The 20,811-nt window shown below is 44.0% G+C and overlaps 1 protein-coding gene across 1 annotated transcript in view; it reads right to left on the reverse strand.

Annotated features, from left to right (window-relative positions):
* Positions 1–20,811, reverse strand: part of LOC106560293 (carboxyl-terminal PDZ ligand of neuronal nitric oxide synthase protein) — a 191,816-nt gene that overhangs the window by 36,327 nt on the left and 134,678 nt on the right. The window contains exon 8 of the mRNA XM_014123046.2: positions 3,756–3,917. Coding sequence (XP_013978521.1) covers positions 3,756–3,917 — 162 coding nt within the window. The remainder of the gene's footprint in view (positions 1–3,755; positions 3,918–20,811) is intronic.

Raw genomic sequence — 20,811 nt, forward strand, 5'->3', positions numbered from 1 at the left:
TTATGTTAATGATTCTTCTCTCCTCCTCTCCCTCTCTCATCCTTTGCTCTTCTTCTCTCTTTTCAACTCTCAATGATTGTGATAAGTGTGAGCTTTCATGGAGCAGCTAACTTCTAACTTCTCAGCTATTGTCAGCACTTTGGTTAGAAGTCCTTTTAGTCTCAGAGAGTTGGCACTGTCCCATCCTAACTGGGCTGATCGCTATCCGCACTCCTGGCCCTCCCTCTGATGCTAAATGGAAGTGATATACTTGACCCACCTTGAGACCTGATTGGCGGAGATAAAATATAATATTTTCTTCCTTACTGTCTGTTGCACAAAGTCAATCGTGACATCATCACCCTCTCAGGGTGATCAACTGACTGGACTGGCAGACAGGGGTTAGAGGGGTGCTTTCAATCAGGTCCAGCTACCCGGGTACCCTGTCTCACACACACGCAAGAAAGTACAAACACACACAGCCACGCACACACACACAGGCCTTCAGAACTAGACTTCCACAAGGCAGTCACGTCTTCCTCTGCTTCACTTATTTTCCAAATGTTGTGTTTTATAATCAGCTTATTATTGTCTTCTTTTTAACCTCGTAGTGGGTTTTTAATTCTCCTTACTCATCAAGGGCCAGTTGAAACTAGATGTGGGCAAAGTCTTAATGCCGCAAGGCAGGCAGCAGAACTGATGGGTTTATCCATGCCTGTGCAGTGAGCTGGGGTTTGGACAGAGATAAGCAGGATAACAGCCAAGACTCCTTAAGCTCCGTTGGCTGCCTCTAATGCTCTGATGGCCCACAAGTGTAAAGCCTTACACTTTCTACAGCAAGACAATACAAACAGCAATTAGCCCATAACAACAGGAGGAGGCCGGACTAATCCTTACTTAATAGGCCTACATCGGCTGGAAGGGAGGAGAGAGGGAGGAAGAGGAGGTTAGAATGTAAATATTGAGGTTGGTTATTCCCCTGTCCCCATTTAGCATTGAGCTGAAGCTGTGTGAACTGTGTGTTTGGGTTATTCCCATGTCCATGTCTGGTATTTGTAGAAGGAAAATTCTCTTTCAACACCAAAAACACTGTGTCTGTGGTTTGATCTGACGAGGCAGGGCTTTCCTCAGGGAACCACGGCCAAACACGCTGCTGGAGAGATAAATAAACTAACATCACAACCTCAGATGTATGGAACGCCGTTTGGGTCTTTGCGTGTCAAAAAAGACACATCTCAAATAACACTATTTGACACGTCAATTAAGGTTTTAATTTGACACGTCAAATAACACAATTCCATTATAGAATGTTGTGTGTGCTGAATTTACACGCGCAAGCCCAGCGCCACCATTACAATCACTGTCAAAGCTGGACATTACCACGTTGGTAATAAGGCATTATTTGTTCGACCGAATGTGAAAACGTCTGTGAGCATTTGAAATTAGATCAGGATCAAACGAGCAGGATCAAAAATGTTTACAAATATCTTTGATACAGATGTTATCAGCAACTTTTGGAGTAACTAGCTAGCTTTAGCTTGGTACCTAGCTAGCACTAATGCAACCAGCCTGAAAACAATGAACAGTAGAAACTGCAGTCATTTTCAATATTCTTAGCAATGATTTAGGAACCCATGTGTTGGGTTCTGAGACTATGAAATATACTTATTCATGTCACTGATGGAGTGCTGAGGTTTAGAGGGTCTACACCAGAAGTTAATGGTTATAGGAGGAAGGTATATAGTGTATGCAACTAAGCTTGGAATGTGTTGAGTGCAGGGAAGCGATTACGTGTGGCAGGCATTGATAAGGGGAGAGAGTCATGGATTGGTGATGGGGGGGGGTTGAGGTCGGGTCAGGTCACCTTAAGGGAGAAATATAAGTTTATGGCCCGTATGACTAGTGTCCTGCCTAGCAGTAAAGAATGATGGGTAGGAGGAGACTCAGCCTATGAGGAACAGTTAAATATCAGTGCTTGTGTGAAAATGTTTTTGTCTGAATGCAGCTGTATTGACCCTCTAGGCAGAATAAACTTGGTTAAGCTTTCATAAGGTCCGTTGAGTGTTTTACTCTGAGAATTAGAACCTAACACATGTGAGTAAGTATTAGCTAGGTAGTCACCTGTTGTTCTCCTATTGAAATAACTAGCTAGCCTCCTACTTAACCCGGTTGCCCAAATCTAACGTTATAAGCAGCCAGCTAGCTTCATCTGCCTACTATGGCTTAACTGGACCGGGTTATGTGTTGTGAAGCTAGCCACAATAAGGATTAGCCACAACAGTGGAATTTGCAGTTCACCTTTAAAATAAAAGTCCCTCTTTGAAAGTGATGCAGAAGGTTTCAATTGTTGAAATCATGCCATGTTTAGACTTGATAATGTTAAACATGGTTGGAATGTGGAGCAATGAAATGGGGTATCAGTTCTCGGTGACACCCAGAGAACACAACTGAGAAGAGTTTATGGAAATATCAGTGTTTTAGATCTTATTGCGGGACTTTGACTGTGGGACATCACCTCCCCAGTCAGCCTATTGACATTCATATTGCACTGTACAGCTTTACCTAAGGATTGGGGATCAATGTAATGTGGTATCAGCCTACTCAGAACCCAAGTGCTTTTTTCCCCAAAGTCCTCCTCAGAGTTATCAGACTCCAAAACATCCACATTGTATAATTTTTCCTCTGGAATAGTGTTCAATACACATAGTAGGTTGACTGGTACAATAAATGTGCCTCAATTCACAGTGGTTTCAGAGTCCTGCAATAAGAGCTACGATGCTAATGTTCTGTGTGTCACTGAGTAGACTGGTACCCCATGTCATTGATCCACAAGCCATAGGTAAGGCTGTACAGTGAAATAAGTATGGCCCAATGCAATTCTAAACTCTAATACATCCAGTGTGATTTCAGATTTTTGTCAAATTTATAAATTATTGTCTGTGTGTGTGTGTGTGTGTGTGTGTGTGTGTGTGTGTGTGTTCAAGCAGTTTGAGTTAAATAAAGGGAGCTCATTTGTGAAATTGCAGCCATTGGACTCCAGGGTTTTTGCTAACTCGCTGACAGTGTGTGGGTTTTGTGTTGTGTAAGTGTGTGTGTGTTCATGGAGTTGCGTGTAAATAGAGGGAAAATAGGGGGAGCTTCGCCAACTGGCTGACAGTGTGAACCTGTGTGTGTGTGTGTGTGTGTGTGTGGTGAGTGAGTGAGTGAGTGAGTGAGTGTTAATTCCGCACAGATGGAGTGTGAGGGAGTGAATGAGCTAAGCGTCCTGACTAGGTCACTGAAAACAATTCTTACTTTATACAATAGTAACCCAACTGTAACCTTTCTATTCTCCTGTATCTACAGTGATACACTGTAAAGGTGACAGTGGTTCAACATGCATGTTGTATTAATCATGTTGTCAATACTGATGTACAGTACATACACTAATCCTCTTTTCTGCTGTGAATAATTGGTAATATGTGTGTGTGTGTGTGTGTGTGTGTGTGTGTGTGTGTGTGTGTGTGTGTGTGTGTGTAGGAGAGCTGGTGTTAAGGTCACACAAGGTAAGGTTGACATGATTCATAAAGGTTAATATTAGTAAAGTCAAGAGCTCGCAGACAAACAAGATGGTAGCTAGGAGGGAACCCCACACAAACACACAGTACACCGGGGCAAGGTTAAAACACTGTTTGTTATGGTAATGACCATCTCACTGTAGTTCAAACAACAAGACCTACCACAGTACTACAAACACCAACTGTTAACAGACACAAACGTGTGTGTCTCAGTCCTACCTGTGCCACGGCTACATGTGTCTGTTGCTGTTGTTGCTGTAGTTGTTGCTGTAGCAGTTGGATCTGGTGGTGGACTGACAGGGGGGTGGTGGGAGGCAGAGTACCCGATGACGGCAGCAGCATCCTGGGGGACGCAAGCAGCAGAGAGGCCTCCTCTGGAACCTGCCATGGAGGAGAGGAGAGGGTTAATGGTGGATTGATAGATTGAGACAGGGAGACATCAATACAAGGAGAGAGGATGGAAGACGTAAGGAGGAGATGGAGAAAAATAAACAAAGAGAGAGAAAGTCAAAGAAAGAGACATTGATGTTCATATTTAGAATGTGTCCTTTGGTAGTGCGAGTGTACATTTCCCCCGGTGATAAGCAGAGCTTGAGGTAAAACAGAGGCATGGCTGAACAGGCCCTAAGAGAAAAGGAAAACTCATGCTCACTCACGCAGCCACCCAGACAACCCAATATGTCACTACTGGAATAGCATTCACACAATAATGAATTGAAAAGATGAACAATAGCAGCTTGTATCTGTCAAAGGACTGGAGGACTATATTGTTTTTCCTTGAAGAGCAAATTCAATCTGTCAGTGTGTCAGAGAGAGATAGTTGCATTTGTGTATGTGTGTGTCAGACAAAGATAATTGCATAGACTGTGAAGATGCTTTTACTGAGAAGAATTCATAAGATATGCTTTATTAGTATAGATAGACGCAAGATAGAAATGTGTCTTCTGCTTTTATCCAACCCCCCCTCCCGATACACACACACATATTAGGTTGGAGCACAGGCCAGCCACAGAGCTGAGCAATTGTTTTATGGTGTTAAGCTCCATGCTCAAGCGAACATCAGCGGTTGGTTGCAACTGAGATATTGATGCCAGCAACCCTCCGGTTGCCAGCTCACTCCTCGCCAGCACTGGGATTCGATCCGGCAACTGCTGGGGTTCAGAAAGAGATTGATTAGTGTGGGAAATAAAGAAAGACAACTCAAGGTTTGTACCCCCACTGGGCCAGTGGATGAGTGATGGTGTGTCGTTGTCTGATCTACAGGTTAATGGGGACATTACCAGACAGGCTGTTTACTCTCACGACTTAATGATGAACAGTGGAACTAGGACGCTGTGTGTGTGTGTGTGTGTGTGTGTGTGTGTGTGTGTGTGTGTGTGTGTGTGTGTGTGTGTGTATGTGCGTGCATGTAGTGATTTCATCAAGTGCAGTACACATCTTTGTACTGTTTATAATAATAAAAAAATTATGGTTTCCTTCAGACAGACATTGTCAAAGCGACACTACAACATGAATCACAATACACAGTTTGGTGGAAAATATCTCCTTTAAAGAGACCAGGTCTCCCATATCTATAACCATGGTGACTAAAACAGTCGTTTCAGAGAGTGGTAGACCTGCCATCTCATCAGAATAATTGCAGTAGTTTGAGAGGAAAGAATACCTTGGCTGTCAGCTCCAAGACAGACAGTTTTATGTATTTTATCTGCTAAGTACCTTTGCATAGAGAACTGTCAGTGGTATAATGGGAGTAGGAGTAAAGAGGAAAGTTAAGAGGTTAATATAATACATGTGTAATGGTTAGGGGCGCTGGGAAGTAGAGAGAGAGAAAGGCTGTCTGTATTGGTCGGAAGAACTACACTGAGACATTACGTTGGTAGGGAATATGAAGGGGAGATGGAGAGAGGGAAAAAGAGACTGATAGGGAGAGAGAGAGAGAGAGAGAGTAGTAGGGAGAGACAGAGTGGTACGGAGAGAGTGAGAGAGACAGAAGAGGGAGAATGGTAAGGAGAGAGAGAGAGTGGTAGGGAGAGACAGAGTGGTACGGAGAGAGACAGAAGAGGGAGAATGGTAAGGAGAGAGGGAGAATGGTAAGGAGAGAGAGAGAGTGGTAGGGAGAGACAGAGTGGAACGGAGAGAGTGAGAGAGATGAGGGAGAATGGTAAGGAGAGAGAGAGAGAATGGTAGAGAGACAAAGAGACACTTCCTGTCAGTTTCCATAAAGGTGTACATCCATCCCTCTCAGTCAAGCAGAGCTTTGTGACGAGTCATGCTCCACTGAGTCTTCTGTACACATATAGTACAATGAGTAGTTGAAAAGCTACACTAACAAAGACACAGTAGAGGTCATTCAAGACCCTTGTTGTCAGATATAGCGCCTTTACTCCTTCCTATGAAGAAACAGTCAGTAGATTTGTACTGTATATTTGAAGAAAGCAGATGGGTAGCGAGTGAATTGTTGTTATTCATCGTGATTTCAGGGTGTTTTGACTTGGTCTACGCCTTGGGGAGAAATACATTAAACCTGTGGTTTTTGAACAATGGCCCTCTGGGCTCTGTTGGTTAATAGTGAAATACCAACACATTCAGTCAAAGCACTCTGGACCACACACACTGAGGGCAGCAGAGAGACCAATGTGTTGAATAAAACCCAGCGTCATTTTGCCTGAGGCTGTACTATGCCCCGCAGGCACCAAGAGACAGACAGACAGACACGCACGTACAGACACATATACCAAGCAGTTCTAACAAGATAACGACAACACACTAACAGGCATACTGAATAAAGATTAGATTCCCAAACAGTGTCTGATCCACAGCCTTCCAAGTGTGTTTAACTCAACAGACAGAAAACAACAATCCGTATGCAGTGAATGTCAAATGTGTTTAAAGCAATCTGGTCCCAATTTGGATGGAAACAGCACTTGCATTTTTTATTTAGACAAGTAAACAAACGAAGAGAAGAAAATGGGGTCTGAAGTTCGTGTTCTGAGCAACTACAAAACACTTCCCAAATATTTTTTTTACATGACCAATGTCTCTAAGTTCACACTTCAATGTCACAACGCTACAAGGCAATATCTATTTAGAATTCAACATGCTGTAGATGCTACCCACTCTCTCCCTGCTCCCTTCCACCCTCTCTGCAGCCCATGTAGGGCACTTCTGCCCCATCAAAGGGGAGATCAGATGTCCTGATACAAGACAGTCATGCCCTTCACAGTGCACATTGAAGCAAACTTCATGTTCCCTTCCAAGTCACCACTCCTTCCTTTCAGAGAATACTGAAGTGCACTCATCTCCTTCCCTTCAGAGGTCGAACTGCATGTTCCATTGCTCCCGAGTGGTACAGCAGTCTAAGGCACTGCATCTCAGTGCTAGAGGTGTCACTACAGACCCTGATTCGATCCCGGGCTATATCACAACCGGTCGTGATCGGGAGTCCCATAGGGCGGCGCAGAATTGGCCCAACATCGTGACGGTTTGGCCGGGGTAGGCCGTCATTGTAAATAAGAATTTGTTCTTAACTGACTTGCCTAGTTAAATAAAGGTTAAATAAAAATAAATAAAAATGTTCCATTCCAAGTCTCCCTCCCTGACTATGGATGTCCTGAGAGCCCTTAAGTGCTATGGCCCTCTGCCTTTCATTACGTACACACACACACACACACACACACACACACACACACACACACACACACACACACACACACACACACACACACACACACACACACACACACACACACACACACACACACACACACCTAGCCCCAGACCCCTGACGGGGGTGTGTAACACCAGCTGTGAATAAGGCAGTGGGTGTGTGTCTGTTTACTCCACCCAGTCCCCTCAGATGTCCTTTGTAGCCGCATCTATCTCTCTGCCACTCCATCCACTCAGCAACACAGCCCAACGAAGAGAGGGAGGAGAAGAACGAGATGAAGCAATGGACCCCTGAGAGAGAAGGAAGACTGGCTCTCTCGTCCCTTAGCAGTGATTACACTAGCTGCTCTCTGCTATCTACCCTGTCCTTCTGACAACCTGGATCCACCCACAGAGCTGTGTGTGAGAGAGAGAGAGAGAGAGAGAGAGAGAGAGAGAGAGAGAGTGTGTGTGGGGGGGGGGGAGTGTGAATGCATAGGGCAGAGTAGCAGGGGCTAGGGGGTAATGGAGTGGGGCTAGGTAGGATTGGATAAGGGTTTGGGTGAGGGATGCCAGTGGTGTGTGTGTGTGTGATAGGGGATAAGAGAAGCTCATCCACACAGAGCGCTAGGAGCTACAGGCTATTTTGGAACAGGGAGGAACGGGGGAGGAAGTTAACAACAAAGGACCTCTGAAGTGTCACTCCCTCCTGTATCCTGGCAACCATCCAGGACAGGAAGAAACCTCTGGATGCAGGAAATATTTTCCAACATGCAAAATAACCACGCCTTGTACCAGTTTAGGCACACTCAGCTCCAGCCATCTATCTCTCTCCCCACAAGTTTGTGACCGACTAGTTTTAAACCTGGTCGCCTGAATGTGTTAGCCTGCCGAACTAAAGACTAGTGAAACACAAACCATCAGCACTGTTGCCAACTATCTACAGTTGCTCTCTGGAGGCACAATCTAGACAGGATGGAAATATCTGTGTGTGTGTGTGTGTGCGTAGGGTTGTTGTGATGGAGAGCACCAAGCGGAGAGCCCTGCATGTGGATTGAGAAGGCAGGAGTACAGATTATGTAATACAGCTGAGATGACAGGCAGAGCAGCCCCCCCCCCACACACACATTTGCTTTACTATCCTTGTGGGGACACAAAAATGTATTGCCATTCAAAATCTAACCCTAACCCCTAATTCTAACCCTAAATCTAACCTTTAAGCCTAAAGTAGCCTTTTTTCCTTGTGGGGACCGGCGAAATGTCCCCACTTGTTCGAATTGTCCTTGTTTTACTATCCTTGTGAGGACTTCTGGTACCCACAAGGATAGTAAAACCAAACCACACACACGATGAAACTTAAACAGTCACTGCCATAATAGGACTACCTAAGTGCATCTTATTATAGAATTACTGCAGTATCTTTAATCATTTCGTCTGAGTGTACCAAACATTAAGAACACCTTTCTAATATTGAGTTGCACCCCCCTTTTGCTATCAGAACAGCCTCAATTTGTCAGGGCATGGACTCCATAAGGTATCGAAAGCATTCCACGGGGATGCTGGCCCATGTTGACTCCAATGCTTCCCACAGTTGTGTCAAAATGGCTGGATGTCATTTGGGTGACGGACCATTCTTGATAAACTCTTGAAACGGTTGAGGGTGAAAAACGCAGCAAATACAGTGGTGTGATATACAGGTTTTTAAATCTGCACTGTGTCTATCTGTGTCTGTGACATTACTATTGATGACTGATATTAATGGCCAGCTAAGCACAGCCAGGTCAATGCCTCTAGACCTGGGGTAATGGAGGCAGGGGAGAGGTGTGGGTGTGTGTGTGTGCACGTGCGTGCAGCAGAGGAGTATGTATTCTTAATCTTAATGCTAAGAGGTCACTTCCCTCAGAACTGTCTGTGCCTGAGGCCATGTTTATATACGGTAGCTGATACAGTGAGCCTCCAAGGACAGTGTTTAAATGAGCAGACTGAATGACTCTAGAGTTACTATAGTAAATCTATGCGGCGCAACAGGGAGAGAGAGTTTCTGTCAGTGAAGAGCTGATCCAATCAGTGAAGACATTATTCATGACAGATGATTTCAACTAGTTGGAGAGGGGAGGCTAAAACAGCATTTTAGCAGTTAGCAGCACATTTAAACTATTGATACACGTATACCGTGAATGTTTCAGTGTTGTGTTTGGGTAGTTAATGGATATCAGGCTAAATGGTTGTTGTTCTGAAGTTCAGGTTAGACACTGTTGAAAAACACACTGTCATCATTTATTCACACACCACTGAACACCCCATTATCCTGATTCTTCAGTCATGAGGTGAAAACAATAACAGTCTTTGGAAAGTTGTCACTTTGAATTATTTACTGATACAGCGAAGAGAGAGAGCGAAACAGAGAGAGTGAGTGAGACTTCACTTGCTTTGGCAAAGTTAACATATGTTTCCAGAGCGAGAGAGAGAGCGAGAGCGAGCGAGCGAAAGTAGCATCCCAATCTCCTGCTGTAGATAGTTTCCAAGGCCATCTGTTGGGCAGTGTAAGCAGTATGCGCCATTAAAACACACTTTTGCTTTCAAACACACCTGCAGGCATCCAAACAGGAGAGAGGAGGATAAGAGTCGAGTAGAAACAGACTGCACGCCTCGAAGCTGTTTGTTCTACAACTCACATCCAGATCACAGCAGAGCAAAGCAGAACAGAGTTCAGGGACACCAGTAGTATAATCTAAACAACCCAACAAAACTGAGTCCAATAGGCCTCAAACTGGACCATTTTGTTTCTCTCCGTCACCCATGCACATTCAACATTTAGATAATAAAGCATTTGACCTTTCCATTGTGTTGATTGGTTTATTTCCAGTTTTGAAGTATTCGTTTTCTCAAGACGATTGATGAGAAAAGTATCATCCAACCCATTGGGTAACTCTCTGCACCCTCATATGCCATGTCTTAAAATATGCAGGCAGACGGATTAAAAGTACATTTTATGGTGCATTTGGAAAGTATTCAGACCCCTTGACTTTTTCCACATTTTGTTCCGTTACAGCCTTATTCTAAAATTGATTTAATTGTTTTTTTTGCTCATCAAACTCAAATCAAATCGTATTTGTCACATGCGCCAAATACAGTGAAATGATTACTTACAAGCCCTTAACCAACAATGCTTTATCAAGTTAAGAAAAAAAAGTGTTAAGTAAAAAATAGATAAGTAAAACATTTAAAATAAAAGTAACAAATAATTAAACAGCAGCAGTAAAATTGTCATGCCCTGATCTGTTTCACCTGTTCCTGTGATTGTCTCCACCCCCTCCAGGTGTCGCTTATTTATCCCTGTGTGTCCTGTCACTCTGTGCCAGTTCGTCTTGTATGTTAGTCAAGTCAACCAGCTTTCCCGCCTGCCTAATCATCCTGCCTGCCCTGACCTTGATTCTGCCTGCCCTTCGGTACCTTTTGGACTCTGAACTGGTTTTGACCCTTTTGCCTGTCCACGACCATTCTCTTGCCTTACTATATTGGATTAATAAATATTGTAAGACTCCAACAATCTGCCTCCTGTGTCTGCATCTGGGTCTCGCCTTGTGTCATGATAAAAATAACAATAGGGAGGCTATATACAGGGGGTACCGGTACAGAGTCAATGTCCGGGGGCACCGGTTGGTAGAGGTAATTGAGGTGATATGTACATGTAGGTAGAGTTAAAGTGACTATGCATAGATAATAAACAGAGAGTAGCAGCAGCGTAAAAGAGGGGTCTGGGTATCCCTCTGATTAGCTGTTCAGAAGTCTTATGGCTTGGGGGTAGATGCTGTTAAGAAGCCTTTTAGACTTGGTGCTCCTTGCGGTCGCAGAGAGAACAGTCCATGACTAGGGTGGCTGGAGTTTTTTAGGGCCTTCCTCTGACACCGCCTAGTATAGAGGTCCTGGATGGCAGGAAGCTTGGCCCCGGTGATGTACTGGGCTGTACTCACTACCCTCTGTAGTGCCTTGCAGTCGGAGGCTGAGAAGTTGCCATTCTAGGCAGTGATGCAACCAGACAGGATGCTCTCGATGGTGCAGCTGTAGAACCCTTTGAGGATCTGAGGACCCATGCCAAATCTTTTCAGTCTCCTGAGGGGGAATAGGCTTTGTCGTGCCCTCTTCATGACTATCTAAGTGTGTTTGGACCATGATAGTTTGTTGGTGATGTGGACACCAAGGAACTTGACACTCAACCTGCTCCACTACAGCTCCCGTCGATGAGAATGGGGGCGTGCTCGGTCCTCCTTTTCCTGTAGTCCACAATCATCTCCTTTGTCTTGATCATGCTGAGGGAGAGGTTGTTGTCCTGGCACCACACGTCTCATCATTGTTGGTGATCAGGCCTACCACTGTTGTGTCATCGGCAAACTCGATGATGTTGTTGGAGTCGTGCCTGGCCATGCAGTTATGAGTGAACAGGAAGTACAGGAGAGGACTGAGCATGCACACCTGAGGAGCCCCCGTGTTGAGGACCAGCGTGGTGGTTGTGTTGTTACCTAACCTTACTGCCTGGGGGCAGCCCGGATCCAGTTGCAGAGGGAGGCGTTTAGTCTCTGGGTCCTTAGCTTAGTGATGAGCTTTGAGGGCACTATGGTGTTGAACGCTGAGCTGTAGTCAATGAATAGCATGCTCACATAGGTGTTAATTTTGTCCAGGTGGGAAAGGGCAGTGTGGAGTGCGATTGAGATTGCGTCATCTGTGGATCTGTCGGGGAGGAATGCAAATTGGAGTGGGTCTAAGGTTTCTGGGATAATGGTGTTGATGTGAGCCACGACCAGCCTTTCAAAGCACTTCATGGCTACAGACGTGAGTGCTACGGGTTGGTAGTCATTTAGGCAGGTTACCTTAGTGTTCTTGGGCACAGGTCTATGGTGGTCTGCTTGAAACATGTTAGTATTACAGACTCAGTCAGGGACAGGTTGAAAATGTCGGTGAAGACACTTGCCAGTTAGTCAGCGCATACTCGGAGTACACGTCCTGGTAATCCGTCTGTCCCTGCAGCCTTGTGAATATTGACCGGTCCTACTCACATTGGCTGCAGAGAGCGTGATCACACAGTCGTCCGGAACAGCTGATGCTCTAATGCATGCTTCAGTGTTACTTGCCTCAAAGCGAGCATAGAACTAATTTAGCTTGTTTGGTAGGCTTGTGTCACTGGGCAGCTAGCGGCTGTGCTTCCCTTTGTAGTCTGTAATAGTTTGCAAGCCCTGACACATCCGACGAGTGTTGGAGCCGGTGTAGTACAATTAAATCTTAGTCCTGTATTGATGCTTTGCCCGTTTGATGGTTCGTCAGAGGGCATAGCAGGCTTTCGTATAAGCTTCCGGGTTAGAGTCCCACTCCTTGAAAGCTGCAGCTCTACCCTTTAGCTCAGTGCGGATGTTGCCTGTAATCCATGGCTTCTGGTTGGGGTATGTACGTACGATCACTGTGGGGATGACGTCAACGATGCACTTATTGATGAAGCCAGTGACTGATGTGGTGTACTCCTCAATGCCATCGGAAGAATCCCGGAAACATATTCCAGTCTGTGCGAGCAAAACAGTCCTGTAGCTTAGCATCTGCTTCATCTGACCACTTTCTTATTGACTGAGTCACTGGTGCTTCCTGCTTTAGTTTTTGCAGGAATCAGGAGGATATAATTATGGTTATGGTCTCTGTGTGTGGAGTAAAGGTGGTCTAGAGTTTTTTCCCTCTGGTTGCACATTTAACATGCTGGTAGAAATGAGGTAAAACGGATGAGTTTCCCTGCATTAAAGTCCCCGGCCACTAGGAGCGTCGCCTCTGGATGAGCGTTTTCCTGTTTGCTTACGGCCGAATACAGCTCATTGAGTGTGGTCTTAGTGCCAGGATCGGTTTGGGGTGGTACATAGACAGCTACGAAAAATTCAGATGAACACTCTCTTGGTAAATAGTGTGGTCTACAGCTTATCATGAGATACTCTACCTCAGGCGAGCAAAACCTTGAGGCTTCCTTATATTTGGTGCTGTTGTTTACAAATATACATAGACCGACACCCCTTGTCTTACCAGAGGCCGCTGTTCTATCCTGCCGAAAAAGCTAGATTGCCCTCTCAGCGACAGATCCTTACAAGGCACCTGGACCCTCGTCCTCGATACCTCCGTCTCTTTCTCCTGAGAATGATGGGTATGAGGGCATTGTAGGGCGTCTGAAGTAAATCCTTCCCTTCTGACCCGTTAAAGAGAAAGTATTCTTCAGTACGGGGTGAGTAATCGCTGTCCTGATATCTACAAGCTCTTTTCGGTCATAAGACACGGTGGCAGAAACATTATGTACAATATAAGTTACAAATAACACGAATAAAACATACACAATAGCACAATTGGTTACGGCATCGTAAAACGGCAGCCATCTCCTTCGGTGCCATTCGAACTCATAATGACAAAGCAAAAATGGATTTTTTGAAAAAAAAAATGAAATATCACATTTGCGTAAGTATTAAGACCCTTTACTCAGTACTTTGTTGAAGCACTTTTGGCAGTGATTACAGCCTCGAGTCTTCTTGGGTATGACGCTACAAGCTTGACACACCTGTATATGGGGAGTTTCTCCCATTCTTTTCTGCAGATCTTCTCAAACTCTGTCAGGTTGGATTGGGAGCGTTGCTGCACGCTATTTTCAGGTCTCTCCAGAGATGTTTGATCGGGTTCAAGTCCGGGCTCTGGCTGGGCCACGCAGATATTCAGAGACGGATGATCAATGGAAACAGGATGCATCTGAGCTCAATTTTGAGTCTCATAACAAAGGGTCTAAATACTTATGTAAATAAGGTATTTCTGTTTTTTTATTTTTAATACATTCACAAACATTTCAAAAAACTTGTTTTCGCTTTGTCATTATGGGGATGTGTAGATTGCTGAGGATTGTATTTTATTTCATCAATTTTAGAATAAGGCTGTAACTTAACAAAATGTGGAAAAAGTCAAGGTGTCTGAATACTTTCCGAAGGCACTGTACATTGTAATACCTCGGACAACCAACCTTTTAACTCCGCCTATAACTAGTTTTACAATTAAGACATGACTCTGCCATTGTGCTGTAGCATTTGTGAATTTTGTCTCTTGTGTAATACATTCAATACATTAGTTTATACTGGATTAACAGTAAGACCTCCAGTATGACCTCCATCTTGTGCCAATATCAATTATTTTAAGTTTTGGTTCCAGTAGTTTACATTTTTTTCTAAGAGATTGTCTGTTAGAAAGGCTCTCTGCAAGGTTTTGTATAACTTACCTATCATATGAAAATCCTTTTTTGACTCAAATGCAAGTTTCTATTTCACCTTGTTGCCCCAGGGCACAGAGAACCTACGGACTGTGCCTTTAATCCACAACACTAGCCTTGGTGTCTTTCAAGTTGTTCACATGATGTCGTTGGATTGATTTGTGGCTGCGACCAAGGAGCGGTTGGAAGTTAAAAGCTTCGTCAAATGAATGAGAACTGACAGGAGATAATAGACCTTAAGCTCTTTGGCTCATTTCCTTTCATGAGCTTCCAGAAAACCCACAGTGGATGAAGTACACCCCCCCCCCCCACACACACACACACCTCTACTACCAATGTCACAAACTCCCATCCCAATCCATCTCTGTGTAATCCATCATGTGCACACACACACACACACACACACACACACACACACACACACACACACACACACACACACACACACACACACACACACACACACACACACACACACACATTGACTCAAGGGGGTGAGCAAAAGGCCTTTCCTAACCCTCTGTTGTTGTAGTGATTTCACACCGTGTTGGTTCCAATCTGATCCATATAGAACACGCTGTTGACATAACTCTATCTTTAACCCTTTGATGCGTACGGTTACATATTTGTAAACATTGTTGAGTGGTCCCTGCAGCGTACCATCGCAAATACAGTACCAGTCAAAAGTTTGGACACACATATTCATTCAAGGGTTTTTCTTTATTTTTACTCTTTTCTACATTGTGGAATAATAGTGAAGACATCAAAACTATGAAATAACACCCATGGAATCATGTAGTAACCTCCACAATCACTCGACCTCAACCCAATTGAAATGGTTTGGGATGAGTTGGAGCGCAGAGTGAAGGAAAAGCAGCATATTAGAAATCTTCGATGTACTTGTTACAGTATGTACAAGTACCGGAGCACATGACTTGACAAGTCGTTTACAGTTTTTGACAAATCACAAAGCAAATAAAATGTTATCGCCTCAGAGATCATCACCTCAAATACAAGCCTACTGCCTAGCCCAACTGTAGCGTGAAAGCTAAACAGGGTTGCCAGATATGGATGAAACCATTTTAGAAGGGGTTTGGGGGGGATTTCAAGTCCATGGAGGATAGAAATGGGGGAAGGTATCTTGGGGGCATACGATGCAGGAAATATTACTATGATGGGGGATTTAACAATAACTGGGGGGCAAACACAGGAGAAGTTTATAATCTAAATAAAAATAAAACTCCTGGAAAGGGGGTCTGAGCTGGCAACCCTGAGGTACCATAGTTACAATCTGATGCTGCGTTCAAATGAACTGGGAACTCAGAAATCTCCGACTTCCGATCTCAGTACGTTCACGACAACTGGGAACTCTGGGGGGAAAAAAAGAGCTCAGACTGGGAAAAATATTTTTTGAACGGTCATACAACTGTCTCTTTCCAGAGCTCCGACTTTCCGACCTAAAGATCACTGACGTCATGATTTGATGTTATTTTTATCTTTGGTCTGACAGACGCTTACGTTATAACCAAAATGCATTGTATGATGTCAACAAACATGGCGCCACACATAGCTGGCAAATAGCTTAGCATTAGCTCATCATAATCAGTACAAACCTTCCAAAAATGTTTTTTACACACATCATATGTGTCCATTACAATCTAAACAAGAAATTGGAATGCATGATTTGTCACCAGTACTTGAAGAACATGAATAAAACAGTAAATGCTCCCTATATACAGTCGTGGCCAAAAGTTTTGAGAATGACACAAATATACATTTTCACAAAGTTTGCTGCTTCAGTGTCTTTAGATATTTTTGTCAGATGTTACTATGGAATACTGAAGTATAATTACAAGCATTTCATATGTGTCAAAAGCTTTTATTGACAATTACATGAAGTTGATGCAAAGAGTCAATATTTGCAGTGTTGACCCTTCTTTTTCAAGACCTCTGCAATCCGCCCTGGCATGCTGTCAATTAACTTCTGGGCCACATCCTGACTGATGGCAGCCCATTCTTGCATAATCAATGCTTGGAGTATGTCAGAATTTGTGGATTTTTGTTTGTCCACCCGCCTCTTGAGGATTGACCACAAGTTCTCAATGGGATTAAGGTCTGGGGAGTTTCCTGACCATGGACCCAAAATATTGATGTTTTGTTCACCGAGCCACTTAGTTGTCACCTTTGCCTCATGACAAGGTGCTCCATCATGCTGGAAAAGGCACTGTTCGTTACCAAACTGTTCCTGGATGGTTGGGAGAAGTTGCTCTCGGATGTGTTGGTACCATTCTTTATTCATGGCTGTGTTCTTAGGCAAAATTGTGAGTGAGCCCACTCCCTTGGCTGAGAAGCAACACATGAATGGTCTCAGGATGCTTTACTGTTGGCATGACACATGACTGATGGTAGCGCTCACCTTGTCTTCTCTGTACAAGCTTTTTTCCGGATGCCCCAAACAATCGGAAAGGGGATTCATCAGAGAAAAGGACTTTACCCCAGTCCTCAGCAGTCCAATCCCTGTACCTTTTGCAGAATATCAGTCTGTCCCTGATGTTTTTCCTGGAGAGAAGTGGCTTCTTTGCTGCCCTTCTTGACACCAGGCCATCCTCCAAAAGTCTTCGCCTCACTGTGCGTGCAGATGCACTCACACTTGCATGCTGCCATTCCTGAGCAAGCTCTGTACTGGTGGTGCCCCGATCCCGCAGCTGAATCAACTTTAGGAGACGGTCCTGGTGCTTGCTGGACTTTCTTGGGCGCCCTGAACTGCTCTCCTTGAAGTTCTTGATGATCCGATAAATGGTTGATTTAGGTACAATCTTACTGGCAGCAATATCCTTGCCTGTGAAGCCCTTTTTGTGCAAAGCAATGATGACGGCACGTGTTTCCTTGCAGGTAACTATGGTTGACAGAGGAAGAACAATGATTCCAAGCACCACCCTCCTTTTGAAGCTTCCAGTCTGTTATTCGAACTCAATCAGCATGACAGAGTGATCTCCAGCCTTGTCCTCATCAACACTCACACCTGTGTTAACGAGAGAATCACTGACATGATGTCAGCTGGTCCTTTTGTGGCAGGGCTGAAATGCATTGGAAATGTTTTTGGGGGATTCAGTTAATTTACATGGCAAAGAGGGACTTTGCAATTAATTGCAGTTCATCTGATCACTCTTCATAACATTCTGGAGTACATGCAAATTGCCATCATACAAACTGAGGCAGCAGACATTCTCAAAACTTTTGGCCACGACTGTGCACTATATATACACAAAAGTATGTGGACAGCACTTCAAATAAATTTGATTCGGCTATTTCAGCCACACCCATTGCTGACCGGTGTATCAAATCAAGCACACAGCCATGCAATCTCCATAGACAAACATTGGCAGTAGAATGGCCTTACTGAAGAGCTCAGTGACTTTCAACGTGGCACCGTCATAGAATGCCACCTTTCCAACAAGTCAGTTCATCAAATTTCTGCCCTGCTAAAGCTGCCCCATACAACTGTAAGTGCTGTTATTGTGAAGTGTAAACATCTAGGAGCAACAACGGCTCAGCCGCGGAGTGGTAGGCCACACAAGCTCACAGAACGGGACCGCCGAATGCTGAAGCACGTAGCATGTAAAAATCCTGTGTCCTCCGTTGGCACACTCACTACCGAGTTCCAAACTGCCTCTGTAAGCAACCTCAGCACAATAACTGTTCTTCGGGAGCTTCAAGAAATGGGTTTCCATGACCGAGCAGTCGCACACAAGCCTAAGATCACCATGCGCAATGCTAAGAGTCGGCTAGAGTTGGGTAAAACTCGCCGCCATAGGACTCTGGAGCTGTGGAAACGCGTTCTCTGGAGTGATGAATCACGCACCATCTGGCAGTCCGACGGACTAATATTGGTTTGGCAGATGCCAGGAAAACGCTACCTGCCCCAATGCATGGTGCCAACCAGAGGTCGACCAATTATGATTTTTCAACGCTGATACCGATACCGATTATTGGAGGACCAAAAAAAGCTGATACCGATTAATCGGCCGATTTTTTATATATATATATATAATAATGACAATTACAACAATACTGAATGAACAATGAACACTAACTTAATATAATACAATAAAATCAATTTAGTCTCAAATAAATAATGAAACATGTTCAATTTGGTTTAAATAATGCAAAAACAGTGTTGGAGAAGAAAGTAAAAGTACAATATGTGCCATGTAAAAAAGCTAATGTTTAAGTTCCTTGCTCAGAACATGAGAACATATGAAAGCTGGTGGCTCCTTCTACATGAGTCTTCAATATTCCCAGTTAAGACATTTTAGGTTGTAGTTATTATAGGACTATTTCTCTCTATACCATTTGTATTTCATAGAACTTTGACTATTGGATGTTCTTATAGGCACTATAGTATTGCCAGCCTAATCTCAGGAGTTGATAGGCTTGAAGTCATAAACAGCGCTGTGCTTCAAGCATTGCAAAAAGCTGCTGGCAAACGGAGGAAAGTGTGGTTTGAATGAATGCTTACGAGCCTGCTGCTGCCTACCACCGCTCAGTCAGACTGCTCTATCAAATATCAAATCATAGACATATAATAAACACACATAAATACGAGCCTTTGGTCATTAATATGGTCAAATCCTGAAACTGTCATTTCAAAAAACAAAACGTTTAATCTTTCAGTGAAATACGGAACCATTCTGTATTTTATCAAACAGGTGGCAACCCTAAGTCTAAATATTGCTGTTACATTGCACAACCTTCAATGTTATGTCATAATTATGTAAAATTCTGGCAAATTAATTACGGTCTTTGTTAGGAAGAAATGGTCCTCACACAGTTTGCAGCGAGCCAGGCGACCCAAACTGCTGCATATACCCTGACTCTGCTTACACTGAACGCAAGAGAAGTGACACAATTTCAGGCACCGCATTGATTATATGCAACGCAGGACAAGCTAGTTAAACTAGTAATATCATCAACCATGTGTTGTTAACTAATGATTATGTTAAGATTGATTGTTTTTTTATAAGATAAGTTTAATGCTAGCTAGCAACTTACCATGGCTCCTTGCTGCCTGCACTCGCGTAAGAGGTGGTCAGCCTGCCACGCAGTCTCCTCGTGGACTGCAATATAATCGGCATCCAAAAATGCAGATTACCGATTGTTATGAAAACTTGAAATCGGCCCTAATTAATCGTCCATTCCAATTAATCGCTCAACCTTCAGTGGCCAACTGTAAAGTTTGGTGGAGGAGGAATAATGGCCTGGGGCTGTTTTTTTATAGTTCGGGCTAGGCCCCTTAGTTCCAGTGAAGGGCAATCTTAATGCTGCAGCATACAATGACATTCTAGACGATTCTGTTCTTCCAACTTTGTGGCAACAGTTTGGGGAAGGCCCTTTCTTTTTTCAGCATGACAATGCCCCTGTGCACAAAGCGAGGTCCATACAGAAATGGTTTGTCGAGATCGGTGTGGAAGAACTTGACTGGCCTGCAGAGCCCTGACCTCAACCCCATCGAATACCTTTGGGATGAATTGGAACGCAGACTGCGAGCCAGGCCTAATTGCCCAACATCAGTGCCCGACCTCACTAATGCTCGTGGCTGAATGGAAGCAAGTCTCCGGAGCCATGTTCCAACATCTAGTGGTAAGCCTCACCAGAAGAGTGGAGGCTGTTTTAGCAGCAAAGGTGGGACCAACTGCATATTAATGCCCATTATTTTGGAATGAGATGCTCGACGAGCAGGTGTCCACATACCATGCAGTGTACATACGGTATGCTATAGTAGAAACGACAACACGATATACAGAAAATAAGGCACTTACTTTGATAGGAATGCACACATGTCCAAAGTTATTATTTGTAAGAAAACAACATAGAAGGCAATTCGGGCGCCAGCCAGAAAATGTGCCAGGGGGAAAAAGTTAGTGCAAGGCCTGTTCTGACTAGAGATGTGCAAATGTCTGCATACATGGTCTGGGGAAACACTGAGGGAAATGCTTAGGCTCTCATTGTAGAGAGAAGTATGTCCGGCTCAGTAAAGCCTTATGTAAATTGATGAGGAGGCGGAACACACCTCAATTCAAACTGTTAGAAAATCATTTTAAATTGTGAAATTGACAAGTTGAAACATATCCTATAGATAATTAGCAGGCAGCGTGCCTTGGTTTGAGGACAGCGTGGGTTAACTGTCCTGTTGCGTAACAATCACATTTTGGAACAGTGAGTGCATTCTGACATCACACACATAAAAAAACTCATTCTGGGGCTACTGTTAGAGATATTAGGAACTCATGCATGAAAAGGTTAATATGATTGAAGGATAGACTTCACCTGACAGACATCCATTTACCCTCTCTATAATAA

The sequence above is a fragment of the Salmo salar genome, chromosome ssa10, assembly GCF_905237065.1.
Source record: "Salmo salar chromosome ssa10, Ssal_v3.1, whole genome shotgun sequence".
NCBI classification, from domain to species: Eukaryota; Metazoa; Chordata; class Actinopteri; order Salmoniformes; family Salmonidae; genus Salmo; species Salmo salar.